Source organism: Sciurus carolinensis, chromosome 19 (genome assembly GCF_902686445.1).
Source record: "Sciurus carolinensis chromosome 19, mSciCar1.2, whole genome shotgun sequence".
Taxonomy (NCBI): domain Eukaryota; kingdom Metazoa; phylum Chordata; class Mammalia; order Rodentia; family Sciuridae; genus Sciurus; species Sciurus carolinensis.
In genome coordinates, this window is record NC_062231.1 from 17,335,478 (window position 1) to 17,352,136 (window position 16,659).

Consider the following 16,659-nt stretch of genomic DNA (forward strand, 5'->3'; position numbering starts at 1 on the left):
TGAAGACACTTGATAAGTCATTCGACCACCCTTCTTTATCCCTCCTAAAGTGACTCTAAGCATCTACTTTATACTACTTACATTGCTTATATGAGACACTTTACCGGAGCCATTGCTAAAAAGATGTATGCTCATTAACTCACCTAGTTTAGGAATTCCTTGTCATGAGTGTCCTTGTCTGACATCCTTTTGGAATACAGAAAGGTTATAATTCCCATTTTTAAAGCCATTGCATGCTGGTATTAATGAGAAATAAATGACAAACAGCTCAAATAACTGCAGCTTGTAGCATTGAGGCAAACATTTTACATGGGTATTTCTAAATTTTCAACTTGGTATCCCTCTGCCTGGTTTGATTCTGCACAGAATTGAGCACAGTTCCTGTGGGTACCTTGATGTGCTATGGGACATGAATTAAAAGGGCGGACAGTAAAGACCCCTTTCCAGGCTTCTTAGGGCTGGCAGCGGAAGGAAGAAATCACCCACTGCAGGGTCCATCTACAAAGAGCTACTTCATAATTCTGAAGGTAACTAGCCCCCACCCGAGGCATCTGGTCAAGATTTGGGGAAAAGGTTTATGATTTCAGTGCTATGACTGCATTATTTCTGCAAAGACAAGGATGTGACGTGCCCTGATTTTTGTACTTTGGTGTTATACGATGATATTCTAACATGTTAATGTTACATCAATGAATGTGCCTCTCATTCCTCCTCCCAAATTTTGTCTAGGTTCCAAACTCTTCTTCGTTGCTTTGAGGAAAAATGGTTATCATAGAACAGAGGACAATGGCAGAAGAGAGAGGTGAGGGATGGGGGGAAGACAGGAAAAAAAAAAAAGAGGGGGCAGAAGGAAGGATCAACTTTTGAGTTTTAAAAATCAATGTTATAGGCTGGGGTTGTGGCTCAGAGGTAGAGTACTTGCCTGGTATATGTGAGACACTAGGTTCAATCCTCAGCACCACATAAAAATGATTAATTAAAGGTATTATGTCCATCTACAACTACAAAAATATTTTAAAGATAATAATTTTTAAAAAATCAAAGTTATATGGTCTATATGAGACTCCAAGCTTCAAAAGATGGATCCCTGCAGGATTCAGGATATAAGGTATACGTCATATGCAATAGATGTGGAAGACAAGGTCTGAGTTAGTCCCCTTCCCATCTCCATAAAGACATTCAGGAATGGAAGAAGAGAAACGAGTGGCTGAGGGGACTATGAAGGTTAAGTGCTGGTTTAAGTCACAGAAAAGGTCCGAGACTCTGCAACCTCCCTGAACCTTGGGGACAGGAGGGTCCTAGAAGTCATCAAAATGACAATTGAACCTGGAGACACACAGAGACCAGCACCAAGTATGCACGAGATGGTAACCTTCACAGCTCCACCAGGAAGGGCAGGAACAGACAAGGCACATTTCTGGAGATGGATCTGTGGATAGGAGTAGCCAAGTACAGATGCCAATGACCGGAGCCAAGGTCCCCTACAAGGAACTACAACTTGGACTAGAAATAGCCCTTTGTAACTGAAGGTCAGTCCCACAGACCAGGAAGGAAAAGAGAACGTAAAAAGGCTGGTTAATTTTCTACAAAACACAGGAATGGAGATTCACAAAACCAAGTGAAGCTACAGAAAATGATCACAAATTCTATTTTTCACACTGGTGGTTTTGTTGATTGAGATTTCTATCTATTACCATGTACAACCATAGGAAAGGACTTGCTAATTACTTCTGTCAGAATCAAGCATTGTCTAATCATTTGCTTATCTTCTCTCAAATTCATCCAGTGGAATCATTTTGACGATTGACACAGTAATATGTTGCCATTGAAAAGAGTTGATCTTTTAGTTTTTAAATTCCCCTTAATAATAGAAGAAAATAAATTTCACATCCAAGTGAATTAAAAACAAAGCCACAGAATTTACATGGCATTCCATTTGATTAAAAAAGACACTAACATCTATTTTTGACTATTTATAATATCTGGGAACCCAAAGTCTAGAAATAATCATCTTTTAGGGTCATATGATTTATATTTGATACTTCATATTTCAAGAAAGGTTTTTAGAGGTTTTCCAGGATTAATGAAGATTTCTGATGTGACACTCAGATCATATTACTTTGGGGAATCCTACACTAAATGACATCTTATCTATCTAAATTCTATTAGCAAATTAGCCCAAATCTTACAAAATCCAGTTATATACTTTAGCCTTTCTAGGATGATTCAGAGATATTTAATATTTAATGTTTGTCTTTAAATAAATTAATTAATAAATAAAAATTCTTAATGATTTGACATGTTTCCAGTTACCATAAAAATAGAAACGAGTCATTTAGGAGGTAAGTAGGGGAAGACTTAGCACAGTGGGGGGAACAGAAATGTCAACCAAGATTGACATTTAGAGATGAGTCAGAAAACAGAAAATTTAACAAAGAACCATATGAACACTCAGTCCTATGATACATGTTCATGGAGATTAAATCATAACTGATGTGTGTCCAGCCTTGGTTTGAGATAGCAAAGAGATGTAAAAATGCACCATGCATGGCTTGCCAGTCAAAGGACTTCAAATGTCTCTAAGCATCAAGGGCCAGACAGTATTTGCCACATTTTGATCTGAATTCTACAATCATGCTACATAAAGTAGGTGGCACAATACAGCATCTATGTCATAAACAAAGGTCAATTCAGAACAGAGTAAAAGAATGACAGGGAAAGCTAATTAGTAGAGTCAAATCTTTCTGCCCATGTATTCCCAAAGGACTTGACTTTCTTAAGTGTAATTATTTTGTCGTAGAGTTTTGTTAATAGTTTGTGGAAGCTCTTTGGCGCTGGGTTCCAGTGAAAAGGAAAGACTTGAGAAACACACAGTGCATCCATTAACAGTATTTAGGAACTGACTTTTTAGATCCAGTAAAAAAAAAAAAAAAAAAAAACTTTACTTAAACTACTAGCTTTGAGAGTAAGGTGTGAAGGAAAACACAGCTTAAGGGTTCTGACCTTACAAAATGTGGAATTTACCAGTTCACTCTTTAACCCCAATATCTTTCCACAGTGAACACTGGTTGAGAAGCACACAAATCAAAACAGAAATCTGCTTGTCCTGTGACTTGGAAAAACAAGCAATGAAATAGGGGTTGTTAAAAAAAAGATGTTGCCAATTCATTTATCGTCTGTCATCACAAAAGGAAAACAGATCTCTGAAAGTCAAATTGCACCTTCACAGGATGATGGATTCCTAACTGCTGGTTCCTTCTTCTCAGCAAAGAGGTAACACTGATGAATCAGAATCCGCCAAATGGCATTTGGCAGAAGAGGGATGTTCGTTAGACAAATGCCCTATGTGAGCCATAAGATATGATGGAGTGATAATCTTTATGGCGGCCACAGGCACATTCAGATTCTCAGAACCTCCTCTGTTTGAAGAGTGCATTTGGGAACTAAGACCTTGAGGATGCTACCAGCCACACAAGGATACAGCTCATCACAGTAAAATGGACAGGATTTGGTAAATTTGGAGTATAAGTCCAAGGGCAAGTCCAAGCCCTATGGTACCTGGACACAGAATCTGCATCACATACTGAAATCTGTTGGGCCTGGACCCTCTTATTCCACTCATAACATTCCATCGTGTGACACCTGTTTGCAAACCTTTTGGCACCTCCATCACTCATCCAGTAACATGTACCCCAGGGAAGAACTCCTCTTTACAAATACTTGCTGAGTCAAACCTCTGCCTTTATCTTCCCATGGCAGTCTGATGTATTTTCCTCAAGACTGACACAGGCAATGGAATCCACAAATTCCTCACAGACAACAGTATTGGGCCCAGAATAGCAGGTAATTGTGCCAGTGTCATTTCAGGTTCTCTAGTTGAATTATCTAATTTAATCCCAACAACAACTTAGGAAGTAGTTTTTATCTTCATTTTTAAAATAAGGAAAGAAGACGTGTGCGCTGGCATACACCTGTAATCACAGTAACTCAGGAGGCTGAGGCAAGAGGAGTGCAAGTTCAAGGCCAGCCTCAGCAACTTAGCAAGGCTCTAAGCAACTTAGTGAAATCCTGTCTGAAAATTAAAAAAATAAATAGGGCTGGGGATATGGCTCAGTGGTGCAGCACCCCTGGATTCAATCCCCAGTGCCAAAAAAGAAAATAATAATAATAATAATTTTGAGAGGTATGATTATGCTGTTCAAACTTTCACAGGTATAGTCATGGGTATCCCTAGCTCCTTTGATTTCAAATTCTGGTTTCTTTGATTCCAAAATCTACATGATTTCTTAACCACTTTAGTATGGTGATTTTCCTCTTTATAACATGACCTCCTTCTGTTTTCTGGTGACATCATTTCCCTTGAGTATTTTTCTTCTTTCCTTGACTTTAGTGTCTCTACAGCACATTTTTCCTGATGAGGTCAGACTCCAAGCTAGTCTTTGTGTTGGCAGTGTACTGGCAGGTCTTAAGGGTAAACATACTTAATGCATGGGCTATAAATGCAGAGACATGGACACAACCTGAAAACAGATTACACCTGATCTTCCTGCCTCTACATGACAGAGTCTGTGGGGAACTCCCTAGAAGGGCTTGCTTCACAGTGTGAAGAGCTGACACCCTCTCTATGAGAAAATGTAGCTCTACCATAAAGTAGCAAAGATGCTTAGCAAATGGACATTGGGTTTTCAGACAAAGATTGGGCCACTGTCCACTTGTTCAACTGCATGTCTTAAAGGATGGAAGCCCTCAAGCTTGAGAGCTGCTGGCCCGTGAGCTGAATTGGTCATACCAATGTCTCATCTTTCTTGGTAAAAATTAGGCCACTGCTAAGGAAAATAGGAGGAAGATAGTTTGATCTAGGTATCAAGGAAAAGTGGGAAGTTCTTAAAATATTAGAGAATGTGTAGCATCCCTTACTTGAAGGAAACATTAACCAAATAGGGATAATTTATAGAAGTGAAGATTACATAGCTATAATCTGTATGAATGTGTCGACCTGCAAGTTAAATTATAAGTATGCACAGTTTATTCCATATTTCTTCATATAAAATTTTCAACATCTATTCTTCCTCTCAAGACTGTCATTGAATTTCATTTTTTAAAAATATTTTTAAATGTTGGTAGACCTTTATTTTATTCATTTATTTATTCATGGTGCTGAGAATCAAACCCAGTGCCTCACACATGCCAGTCAAGCCACTGAGCCACAAACCCAGCCCTTGTCATGGAATTTTAGAACTCACCATTAAACCATGACTCCAGGAATTTGGTCTCTTCAAATATTAGTATCTCGCTCCTCATTTCTGAAGCCTGACTTAACAGATGACAGATTCAATGTTGGTCTATTTGGAGCTGATATATAAGAAATTGCTCATTATGGCTAATGAGCATGTTAAAATGTTCACATTTTAATTTGTGCTCACAAACATAGAGTGAGTATTATTCTGTTATTCTTCAGCTGAACCAGTCACTGAAATTTATGAAGTGAATTCTTTTCCATAATCCTCAAATGTAAATATCCACTGTTTCTATACTAAGATAAACATTTATTGTATTACTAGTCTGTAAAACCAGACTACTCACCCAGAAACCACCTCATCTTCTGACTTCTTCCTAATACACACAGCCTTTTAATGTTGCAAAATTTGGTTACTAAGATAACTTTCCTTACATTTTCCACATCCATAAATCCATAAGTACTTCTTTCTCCCATCCATTCTTCCCCAAACTTAAGACTCAGATTGTCACTATACATTCAAGAATTCATCACAGCAATGGAACTGTCCCTTCTGTTCATTATGGCTCCTTTTTCCTATAGACTAACCAAGGTCAGTCTGACTTTTCTCACAATTATCCAAGTTGAGGTATATTTAAATGTCCAGATTTTTTTAAGCAGTATTTTTAAAATACTACTAAAGTGATATATGAGTTTAGTAGGATTTGGAAAAATAAAGAACAAGGAAGGAAGACAATCATCCATGTATTCTCACCCATGGAAGAATAAGAATGATGGCAACAGGATTTGCCATCATTCAAAATGGTGCATCTTATCGCAGAGGAACTGGGGAGAAAGAAAAGAGGGAAGAAAGATCAAGATACAATCTGGGGCCACAGGGTAATTTAGTAAACCTAATCATGGAATATTCGTATGCAAGGAGTACGACAGGATGACAGCTCAGTTCCCATTTTTGTAAGGTGGTGCTTTGGGGAATAACCATGTTTTTATAAACCCAAATTCTCAATTTTAGCCAACACTAAAATGTGGCCACCAATAAAACGCCTGGGTTGGATCACATAGACAGGTTGGAACATATAAGAAGATTGTTCCTGAGACAAGAATAATCCTAATGCCCTTCAGACAATCCATTCCACTTCCAGATATCCCATAGAGCATGCAGTGTTAGGAAAACTCAGAAAACTTCCATCAATCATCTGCATACTTTTGGTACACTTGAATGTTCTCTGTCTTAGAAACAAATTATCCAGATGTCAAACTAATTTTTTGGGTTTCCACTTGAAAGCTTTGTGTCACCTAGGTCTAGTCACCATTGAATAAGTTTTATTCCCTTTTCCCCATCCTTACAAAGCTATATTTCTAAAAACACTTCTTTGCTACATAACATGGTCTGGAGAATGTGGTTAATATGACATTACAGTTCACTGTTCTGTCTTCCATATATACATCCTATTCATTTCATATCACTGTTTCTATTCATGTCTCTGTTCCTATCTTCTATCCTTTTTTCCTCAGAAAGCTCCTTGAGAATTAAGCCCTCACCTGAGCACCCTCACCCCTTCATTGTATTTTTAGTACCATGCATTACCTGCATTCCACCTGATTCACAGATGCTTGTGCAGTGGCTTCAACTATAACACCCAGGAAACCAAAATTCAAAGAGCAACATTGCAAAGATAAACTCAATGCTGAAACTGTGTCCAACCTGAATGTCCCCTCCTTGGTCATAATGAAGATATTTTAGGATTTTTCAAGGTCATCATTAAAAATGTTGAAGGGTACTGGAACACAGAGTAGTTAGCAGTACTACTGTTAACAGGGTATGCAACATCATAACCTTGTATAATATCCTTCCATGGTTGTCCAGAACCCAGGATAAATTCTAGGTACATCCCAACCAATGAGTATTTGCTCTCTGTTGGTACCTGCAGCCTCAGTTCACACAACCTCATTCAAACCTTTCTCTGTCTTTCAGATCCTTAGAATTATAGTAATTACAGTAATCTGTCTTGGTACACCTCTTTGCCCTGTTATTCTTCTGTAACAAACTCTCCAACTCATTTTTCTCCTTTCCTACTCAATTTTCAGATTTTAACAAAAAATTCCCTCCATCTTACATGAGTCAAATTCCTCAGTTACAGGTCTTCATAACCCTCAGAATATGTGTAGCAGTTCATAATTATGGATGTTAGAGAGATCACTGGAATCATGTTAAGCTTCCCCCACTGGGCTCTAAGCAACAGGAAAGCAGAGCCATACCTGGTTCACTCATCCTGGGACCACAAGTGCAGAAAGGAGTCTTTAATAACATTTATGAATGAATGGATACATGAATGAACGTGTGATTTTTCCTTTTGACTACTTGTATACACGTTCTTTGTAAAATTTTATTTGTTCTTTTTAGATATACATGATGTAAGAGTATATTTTGATATATTTATAAAAACATGGAGTATATCTTATTCTAATTAGACATACGTGTTCTTATTTGGATTCATCATGTGAGTATACGTATAAGGAAGAGTAAATATGCTTAAGCATATTTTAACTAGCAATTGACTTTTTAAGTTAGATATCACACAAATCATTTGAAATTTTCATTATTAGAAACTCATAGCACTTTGTTTCCTTAATCAAATATACTGTTCCTGGTAATAGTTAAACCTGGCACTGTTACGGGATTTGTCAGAGTGTTTGGTGTATGTGAAGATGATTTCCTACCCCTGGCTAGAAGATGAACTAATACTCATCAATGACAGCATTCAAAGCAACGTGACGTGACCCATTCTGAATTTAGAGAATCAGTGAAATGTCAATTACTGCTCCATGGACAGGCAGAAAAGAATATAGTCTTGTCTGTACTTCTCTTGTCCTGCAAGACTTGTGCTCCTGTTCTATTTTCTGAACAATCTAGTAAAATTCAATTTACTTTTTCAATTTGTCTCCAGCCAAGCTTCCTTCTGTCAACTATGCAGACATTTCAATGCTGGCCACGTCAAGCCACAGGAGAAGGACGACAAGAATGAAATTACCTGTGCATTTGCGATCTGTGTCTTCCTTTTTTGACCCACTAATCGTCAACTTGCAGTTGAAGTTCTCCTCCCAGTATTCGGCAAACCACACATTTCTTCTGTTGTTTTCAAGTGTGCGAGACGTGAAGTAGGCATCGAATCCTAAACAGAATTGAGGGGAAAGGTCAGGGCTTCTGGGGCACTGAGGGCACATCTAGAAATAAAAACACCAGCGATGGTTTTCCTTCGTTTTAGTAGATAAGGTGCTTTTTATGTCAATCAAAAGTAAAAACCATCACCCATGGAAGAAGCAAAAATACATTCCAAGGTCATAAATGAATCGGCCAGGCTGATTTGTAGCATAGAAATAACATTTGCCCAGTGAAATCTGCAGAGAGACCCTAGGAATGACATGGTGATGACAACACGCTTTGCATTTCTGGTGAGCTAAACCAGGGCCAAAACATTCCCAGCATCATCGTAGTCATTAAAATAATAATGGTCAGCTGGGTGCGCAGGCACACACCTGTAACCTCAGCAGCTCAGGAGGCTGAAGCAGGAGGATCATAAGTTCAAGGCCAGCCTTAGCAACTTAGCAAGGGCCTAAGCAACTTAGTGTGAACCTGTCTCAAAAGAAAAAATAAAAAGGACTGGGGATGTGGCTCAGTGGTTAAGTACCTCTGGATTCAATTCCTGGTACCCCTCCACCAAAAAATAGTTAATAACTGCCAATTTCAGTGTAAGCACTAGAATTATAGACCAGATTGTTTTCCATAGATGCTTTCTTTTATTCATTTCAAAATCTATGTGGTAGTTACTGTTATAACTCCCATTTGCAGATGAGAAGACCAGCTTAGAAAAAATAACAAGTCCAAGATCAACCTTTACACTGCCATCAACAATGCTGACCAATTCAGCAACCGACCTAGGAATATCATTTTAAGAATTCTTTCATTTAGGATGATCCTATCATACAGTTGACTTTTTAGTCAAAATGAAAATAAAAGATTTTTTAAGAGGCCATGGATGAAATAAGCCCAACATAAAGTTCAGTGCTATTCATAAAGACCGTCCAAAAAAGAAAAGACCTAAGTAACCAGATTCCCAGAACTTCTGCCTTTTTAAGATAATGCAACTTTAAATATCTTGATGGTGCTGTAAGGTCTTGTAAGAATCAGAGTCAAGAAAAAAAAGATTGTATTCAGGGTTTCAAAGCCTGGACTTCAATCTCAGCTCCACTAATCTCGCTATGTCATTGTCTTCTTTATATCCATCTGTAAATATGAAAGTGGTACCACCTCCTTCCTCTGAAAACTTAGAGTTGAAGGTCAAGAGCCAGGGAAGAAGATAGACTTGTTTTCACATACTTAACTTATTCAACATTTTCCCTTAACTTTAAGACCATGAAAAAATTACATCAATGGATACATTACAAACATAAGAAGTATTTATATACATTTTCTCAGTTGTTTAGTAGGTAGAAGAGTAAATCAATTTGAGGTCAGATGTTGAAATGGGCAAATCACCCAAAAGGCTCAACGGGCTTCATGATCTGACGGTGCTGGAGCAAAGGCCGGTTTTGGAAAACAGGATTCCTCTCAGATTATTCAGAGGCAGACGTAAAGGTCAGATGAATATTATACCATTTAGTTAGTTCTTCCTGATATACCTTTGCTTAGCAGAAGCAGATTTCTTTTGGGGTCTAACAATCTATTGATTTCTCTTTACCAGGGTTATGGCAAAAATATTAAATCAATTTTCTCGAGTGGCTTCTACTCATTTTCATTCTTAAAGAATGTTACCATTCTTTAATGGGTGCGGTGGCTCACACCTCTAATCCCAGTGACTGGGGAGGCTGAGGCAGGAGGATTGCAAGTTCAAAGATAGCCCAGTAACTTAGTGAGATCCTGTCTCATAATAAAAAATAAAATGGGCTAGAGATGTGTCTCAGTAGTTAAGTGCCCCTGGATTCAATCCCAGGTACAAAAAAAAAAAAAAAAAACAAACAACAACAACAAAAAAACAATGTACTGTCCATGAGCATGAGATCTTCAAGTTGTTTTTTTTTTTTAAAGTTGTGATATGGACACAATATTTTTATGAGGTGCTGAGAATCGAACCCAGTGCCTCCCATGTTAGGCAAGGGCTCTATCACTGAGCTACAGCCCCAGTCCCAGATCTTTGAGTTTTAAAATAGATCTTATTGTAGCCATGCATTAACAATGCCTTGAATATACTCAGCATCTCTGGGCAGCTCTTCTTTACTAAGAGGTATGGAGATTCTGATAAGGGCTGGATTAATGCCTTCCCTTTGCCTGAAGACACTAAACCCTCACTAAGCCCTCACTCTGCAGCCTGAAGATTCTGCCTATCTTCTTCCAGAAATAGGATATTCAGTACAAGATGTGCAGACCCCAATGTGCAGCAGAGTCAGGGCTAGACATAGAAATTAGAATAACTCTAATAATGTAATTGTGTTCCTTGTTTCCTACTTAACTGAAGCTTTCCCCCATCTTACTAGATCTCAGAAGAAAAATGATCTGGACACATCTCTCATTACTATTAAATTACCAGAGTTTTAAGCATATAACCTTAGGCACTAAGACCAGGATTTTAGTTCAAAGGAAACAGAATCAGAGTTACAACAAAGGAGAAAGATCAATCTTTTATATTGAGCAGATGGAATTCTGAGTATAAATTTTTTCTCTTACTGAACTGATGAGTTTCATTTCAGAAATTAATCTCTATGCTATTCTGAAACCAATGTCCCATTGGGTACATGGTGAGCAACACTGCTAAAATCTTAGAACTAAACTTAGAACAACATAGGGAAAATGAATAGGGCTTTAGCTGGCGTTATGACTGTAAATACCTGATTTTTTTCCTCTTTTTAAATGGGGTGCTGCCCTCAAACAGTCCCTGAAATTTGTGGCTGAGACAAGAGAGTGTAAATCAATAGAGACATAATTCATCCCAGGTGGTATGTTTGGGAGGTGACCTTTCCAGCTGAAAGCGGGGGAAAAATCTCTCACCAGTGTGTGATATGAAAGGAAAGCTATCAGAAAGTCAAGAGCAGGGTCAGAGGACACAGCTGCCTGCTCTGCCAGGGCAGAAGGAGGTTGACAGATACTAATGGGGCTTTATGTGGTATCAGAAAGCAACCAGTACCCATCAGAGCCTTCTCAGGCCAGTCAGGCATTGCAGATGAGAACTTCCCTGTCAGTTCCCGGGACCCTGGCCTAGGCTCTTGGCATTTCCTATTCGGCTTCCAACTTAGGGAAGGTGTGCTGATGATTGAGAGAGATACCGCTTGTGATGGACACGACACCAGTGGAATAAATGAAGGACATGATGTATAAAAAGCAGAAAAGACTAACAAGAGAGAGAACAGGAGAATGAGAATAGGGGAGGAGAGAGGGAAATACTAATGCAGGTGAGAAGCTCACTTCCCTACTGCTGAGAGGGTTAATCTGTAAGCCACTTCGCAGACCAGGTGAGTGCTACCTATTAATATTGCTAATGTGCCTACTCTAAAGATCTAGCCATTCTACTCTGGGTACATTCACTAGAGAAAGCTTTACTCATGTGCACTGGGGTATATGTTCAAGAATGTTGGGAGATGTTATTCAAATTAAAATTTGAATACCTCAAATGCCCATGAATTATGGGATGCATACATTCCATCCTACACAGTAAACGGTTCACAGACTCATGCATGAAACTCAAAAGAACAGATGAGCAAACAAAGAACAGAAAAATCTATTCAGTATTACTTATGTCATACAAAGTCTAAAATTAGGCAGAAATAAGCCACAAGATTTGAGGAGGCAGACAGACATGGTCCAGGTAGATTGTATTGATCTCTCTCAGCCATTACAATTCATTGTTATTCCTAACAAGAAACTACCTACTGGAGTCTTTTGGCAAGAGGGTCCCTTGTTTTGGGTCCATCTAGCCTGTTCACCCAATAAAACTCTCTTACCCTACCCTGAAGCAGTAGCTCAAGTAATCTTAAAGGCACTTAAATCATCTATCACAGTGTTTGGAATTCACCCAGCTACTATCATTATTCCCGATGATAAGCATCAACTTTCTTGGTTATGTAATTTCATGGATTCTTGGACTGTTGTTAGATGCTCCACTCAAGCTAACTTTGATATTCACTATCCTAAACATCCTTATATACAATTTTGTAGTAATAATTCTGTAATATTCCCGAGTTACCAGACAACAACCTATTCCTAAGGCTCCTGATTTTCACTGAAGGATCCAAAACAGGGACTGGAGCTATTTGTTATCAAGATAAAGTCCAAACATTCCTTTTCCCTAACTCTTCTGCTCAACAAACAGAACTCTTAATAGTTCTTGAAGTTTTTAAAATGTTCCCTAATATTCCATTCAATGTTTACTCAGATAGTTTATATGTAGTTCAAGCTCTCAGTAACTTAGAATGTGCAGGGCTTATTGCCTCAAACTCTACTATTTTTCATGCTTTACGGACTTTACAACAAATGATTTGGGATCGTTATAATCCTTTCTTTATTGGACATATCAGAGCTCATACCAATTTATCTGGACATTTAGCTCTAGGGAATAATGTAGCAGACATAGCAACTAAGGATCCCCACATTTTTTCTGTGTTTGAGGCAGCAAAAAATTATCATCAACAATTCCATGTTAATTCTACAACATTAAAACTGAAGTTTCCCATTACTAAAGAAACTGCACGTGCTATTGTTAAATCTTGTGGCCAGTGTACAGTCCTCCATCATCCACCTTCTATAGGAGTTAATCCTAAAGGACTGTTACCTAATCATCTATGGCAAATGAATGTTACTCACATTCCTGAATTTGGTAACCTTAAATATGTACATGTATCTATAGACACATGTTCAGGTATCATCTTTGCATCGCTACACAGCGGAGAAAAAGTCAAAGATGTCATTTCCCACAGTCTCCAGGCTTTTGCAGCCTGGGGACTTCCTAAACAACTTAAAATGGACAATGACCCTGCTTATACTTCAACCTCCTTTAACCAATTTCTCACTAAATTTGAAATAACTCTAACCACAGGTATACCTTATAACCCACAAGGACAAGGTATTGTTGAATGTGCACATCTCACCCTCAAAAATATTCTATATAAACAAAAAGGGGGAATAGGGGAGACCTTCAGGTCCCCTAAAGATAAACTTTCTCTTTGCCTCTTTATTTTAAATTTTTTAACTCTGGATAATGAGGGTCACTCTGCCACTGAGAGTCATGGCAATCATAAACAACATGATAGAGCGACGGTAAAATGGAAGGATGTTCTTACTGGACAATGGAACGGCCTGGATCCGGTGCTTTACTGGAGCCGCGGCTCGGTTTGTGTGTTTCCACAGGACAAAACATCGCCTATCTGCGTTCCTGAGCGACTAACTTGACCAGTGCCAACGCTACCAACAAGTAACTCAGACCAACAAAATGAAGATGCTGAACATACTCCTGATAACCATGATGCTCGTAGCCTTTCCCCCTTGAACTAACTTACAACCTCTTTTTAGTCTCTTAGGAGGAACAGTTCAACTATATACCTTTCCACCTACCCCAGTTTGTGTGTTTCCCCCTTTTATGTTTCTGCTAACTAATGAAACAACTGCTTCTCTCAATTGTACTTCAGATTTGTGCTACCTCTCAATGTTGGAATGCTTCTAGGTTCCCGCTGGCAGTCTTAATGTGTGTTCCTACCTTCCTACCAGTCCCAGTCTCTGTTACAGATGCGGAATTGCCAGTGTTACTACCAAGAAACAGGAGAGATTTTGGCATCACAGCGGCTGTGGTCACCACGGTAGCAGTCTCTGCAGCGGCAGCCGCAACCTCAGCAGCAGCATTGACACAACCATACAGACAGCAACAACAGTCAATCACTTGGCCGAAAATACAGCTACAGCCTTACAGACTCAAGAAGCTCTAAACAACCATTTAAAGGCAGGCATACTCCTTGTAAATCAAAGAGTGGACTTACTACAAGAACAAGTGGACGTCTTACGAGAACTTTTGGGACTGGGATGTGTTTATCCTTTAAGAGCAGTGTGTGTCACCCCTATTGCTTATAATAACCTTAGCTCTGTGGCTATGTTATCTAAAAATCTCTCTGTCTACCTTACTGGCAATTGGTCATCTACGTTTGATAATTTAACCAGTCAGCTACGAGCTGAAATACTCAGAGTCAATGCCACCAGGGTTCAAGTTGCATCAGTATCCGAGATGTTCTCTTTGTTATCTAAAGCCCTGGGATTGACAAAACAGTGGGCTGGAACAGTAGCTGTTCTGATTATTATCTGCTTAGGGATAGCCTATGTTATACGCAGCCAAATCAGAGCTCACCAAGATGCCCGATGTCATCGACAGGCTATAGTACAGGCTTTGACAGTCATTGAGACAGGCACATCCCCCCAAGTATGACTAAGCATGCTGGACCAGTAGTCAAAGACGGGTAAGATCCATGGAAATGCATACCAACCTAAGGCAGGGTTCTGACGACTAGAGGTCAGAATTCCAATGACGGGTAAGGATGTAATTTGCCATGGACAACCTAAGACAGGCATGGTCCCAAGTCATCTTTTCTTTATTTAAAGAATAAGGGGTAGATGTCAGGGGCGGGCTCAGAGGGCCCCAGAGCCGCACCCTGGCCTGATCTCTAAGATGGCACCTGGCAGCTTGCGAGACATAGCTGCACTCATAAACAAGTTTTAGGAAGTAACTCTGGTGGGCTGTTGTACATGAGGCGATCCTGGTATCTGCCTGGAGACTGTTCCTTGATAGGCTGACTTTCCTGGTAGTCTACTCTCTGATAGGCTGATGTTCTCGATATAAGTCTGAGACTTGCAGAATAAACTCCTTTTTGGTTCCTGTGATCGAGAAGAGCATACACGTTTTGATTGTCCCCACGGGCGGTGGGCGATCATAAAGAGGAGGTACTGAGAGACTCGGGACCAACTCACAGCCACCGAGTGAGTCTCTCCCACTGGTCAGTTTCCCCAGATGGGGAAGTAGTACCGAAACGCAGGGAACTTGATAGAGTAGAGTGACCCAGTGAGACTTCCCTGCTCCAGTCAACCAGGAGCATTGCAGAGGAGGGCCGAAAAGTGAGAGGCTTCCATGGAGAGTGAGGGTCTGAGGCCCAGGCAGTATCTCCGGTCCCCGGGGAACACAGCAGAGGAGGACCACTCAGCGAGGGAGTCCCTCCCAGGGCCAGGCTCCCCAGTCCATGTGGTAGGTCAGGACCCCTGGGAACTGTGCAGAGAAGGGCTCCCCAGTCCAGGTGGTAGTGCTGGACCGAAGGGAACTTCGGAGAGCTGCCCAAAGAAACTTCCCCACCCAGTGAGTATTCCCTGCTGGGTGAGGCTTTCCCATCAGGGCAGTAGAACCAGAGACACAGGCCCAGATCAGATGTGCCCCAGTCTGCAGTCTAGTCCCCATTTGGCTGACCATCAATCAACAAGTGAAGGCGCTTCTGCCCACTGACAAGGAATATATCACACCTGAGACTCATCTCATAGAAAGAGATACCCACAGACTAAACATGAAAGGATGGGAAAAAAACATACCACGGACATGGACACAGCAAAAAAGCCGGAGTATCCATCCTCATATCAGATAATGTGGACTTCAAGCCAAAGGTAGTCAGAAGGGATAAAGAAGGACATTTCATACTGCTTAAGGGAAGCATAAATCAGCAAGATATAACAATCATAAATATCTATGCCCCAAACAGTGACTCATGCATATACGTCAAACAAATCCTTCTCAACTCCAAAAATAAAATAGACCACAACACAATAATACTAGGTGATTTTAAAACACCTCTCTCACCACTAGACAGATCTTCCAAACAAAAATTGAACAAAGAAACCATATATTTCAACAACACAATCAATAATATAGACTTAATGGACACATAAAGAATATACCATCCAACAGAGAGCGAATACACTTTCTTCTCAGCAGCACATGGATCCTTCTCTAAAATAGACCATATTCTATGCCATAAAGCTAATGTTAACAAATACAAGAAGATAAAGATACTACCTTATATTCTATCAGATCATAATGGATTGAAATTAGAAATAAATGACAGAGTTAAAAACAAACTATTCCAACACCTGGAGATTAAACAATACGCTATTGTATGGTGAATGGATAACGGAAGACATCAGGAAGGAAATTTAAAAATTCTTAGAGATAAACAAGAACAAAGATACGTCATATCAAAATCTCTGGGACACTATGAAAGCAGTACTTTAAGGAAAATTTATTTCATGGAGTGCATTCAATAAAAGAAGAAAAAAATCGCAAATAAACAACCTAACACTACAGCTCAAAGCCCTAGAAAAACAAGAACAGAGCGACACCAAAAGTAGTAGAAGA

General features: G+C 39.5%; 1 protein-coding gene across 4 annotated transcripts in view; it reads right to left on the reverse strand.

Annotated features, from left to right (window-relative positions):
- Grm7 (glutamate metabotropic receptor 7) overlaps positions 1-16,659 on the reverse strand; it is a 902,155-nt gene that overhangs the window by 312,116 nt on the left and 573,380 nt on the right. For all 4 annotated transcript variants that reach the window (XR_007106295.1, XM_047535033.1, XM_047535032.1 and 1 more), the window contains exon 5: positions 8,269-8,409. Coding sequence is in view for 3 of the 4 variants with exons in the window: in XM_047535033.1 (XP_047390989.1) it covers positions 8,269-8,409 (141 nt within the window). In the remaining variant the exon portion in view is untranslated. The remainder of the gene's footprint in view (positions 1-8,268; positions 8,410-16,659) is intronic.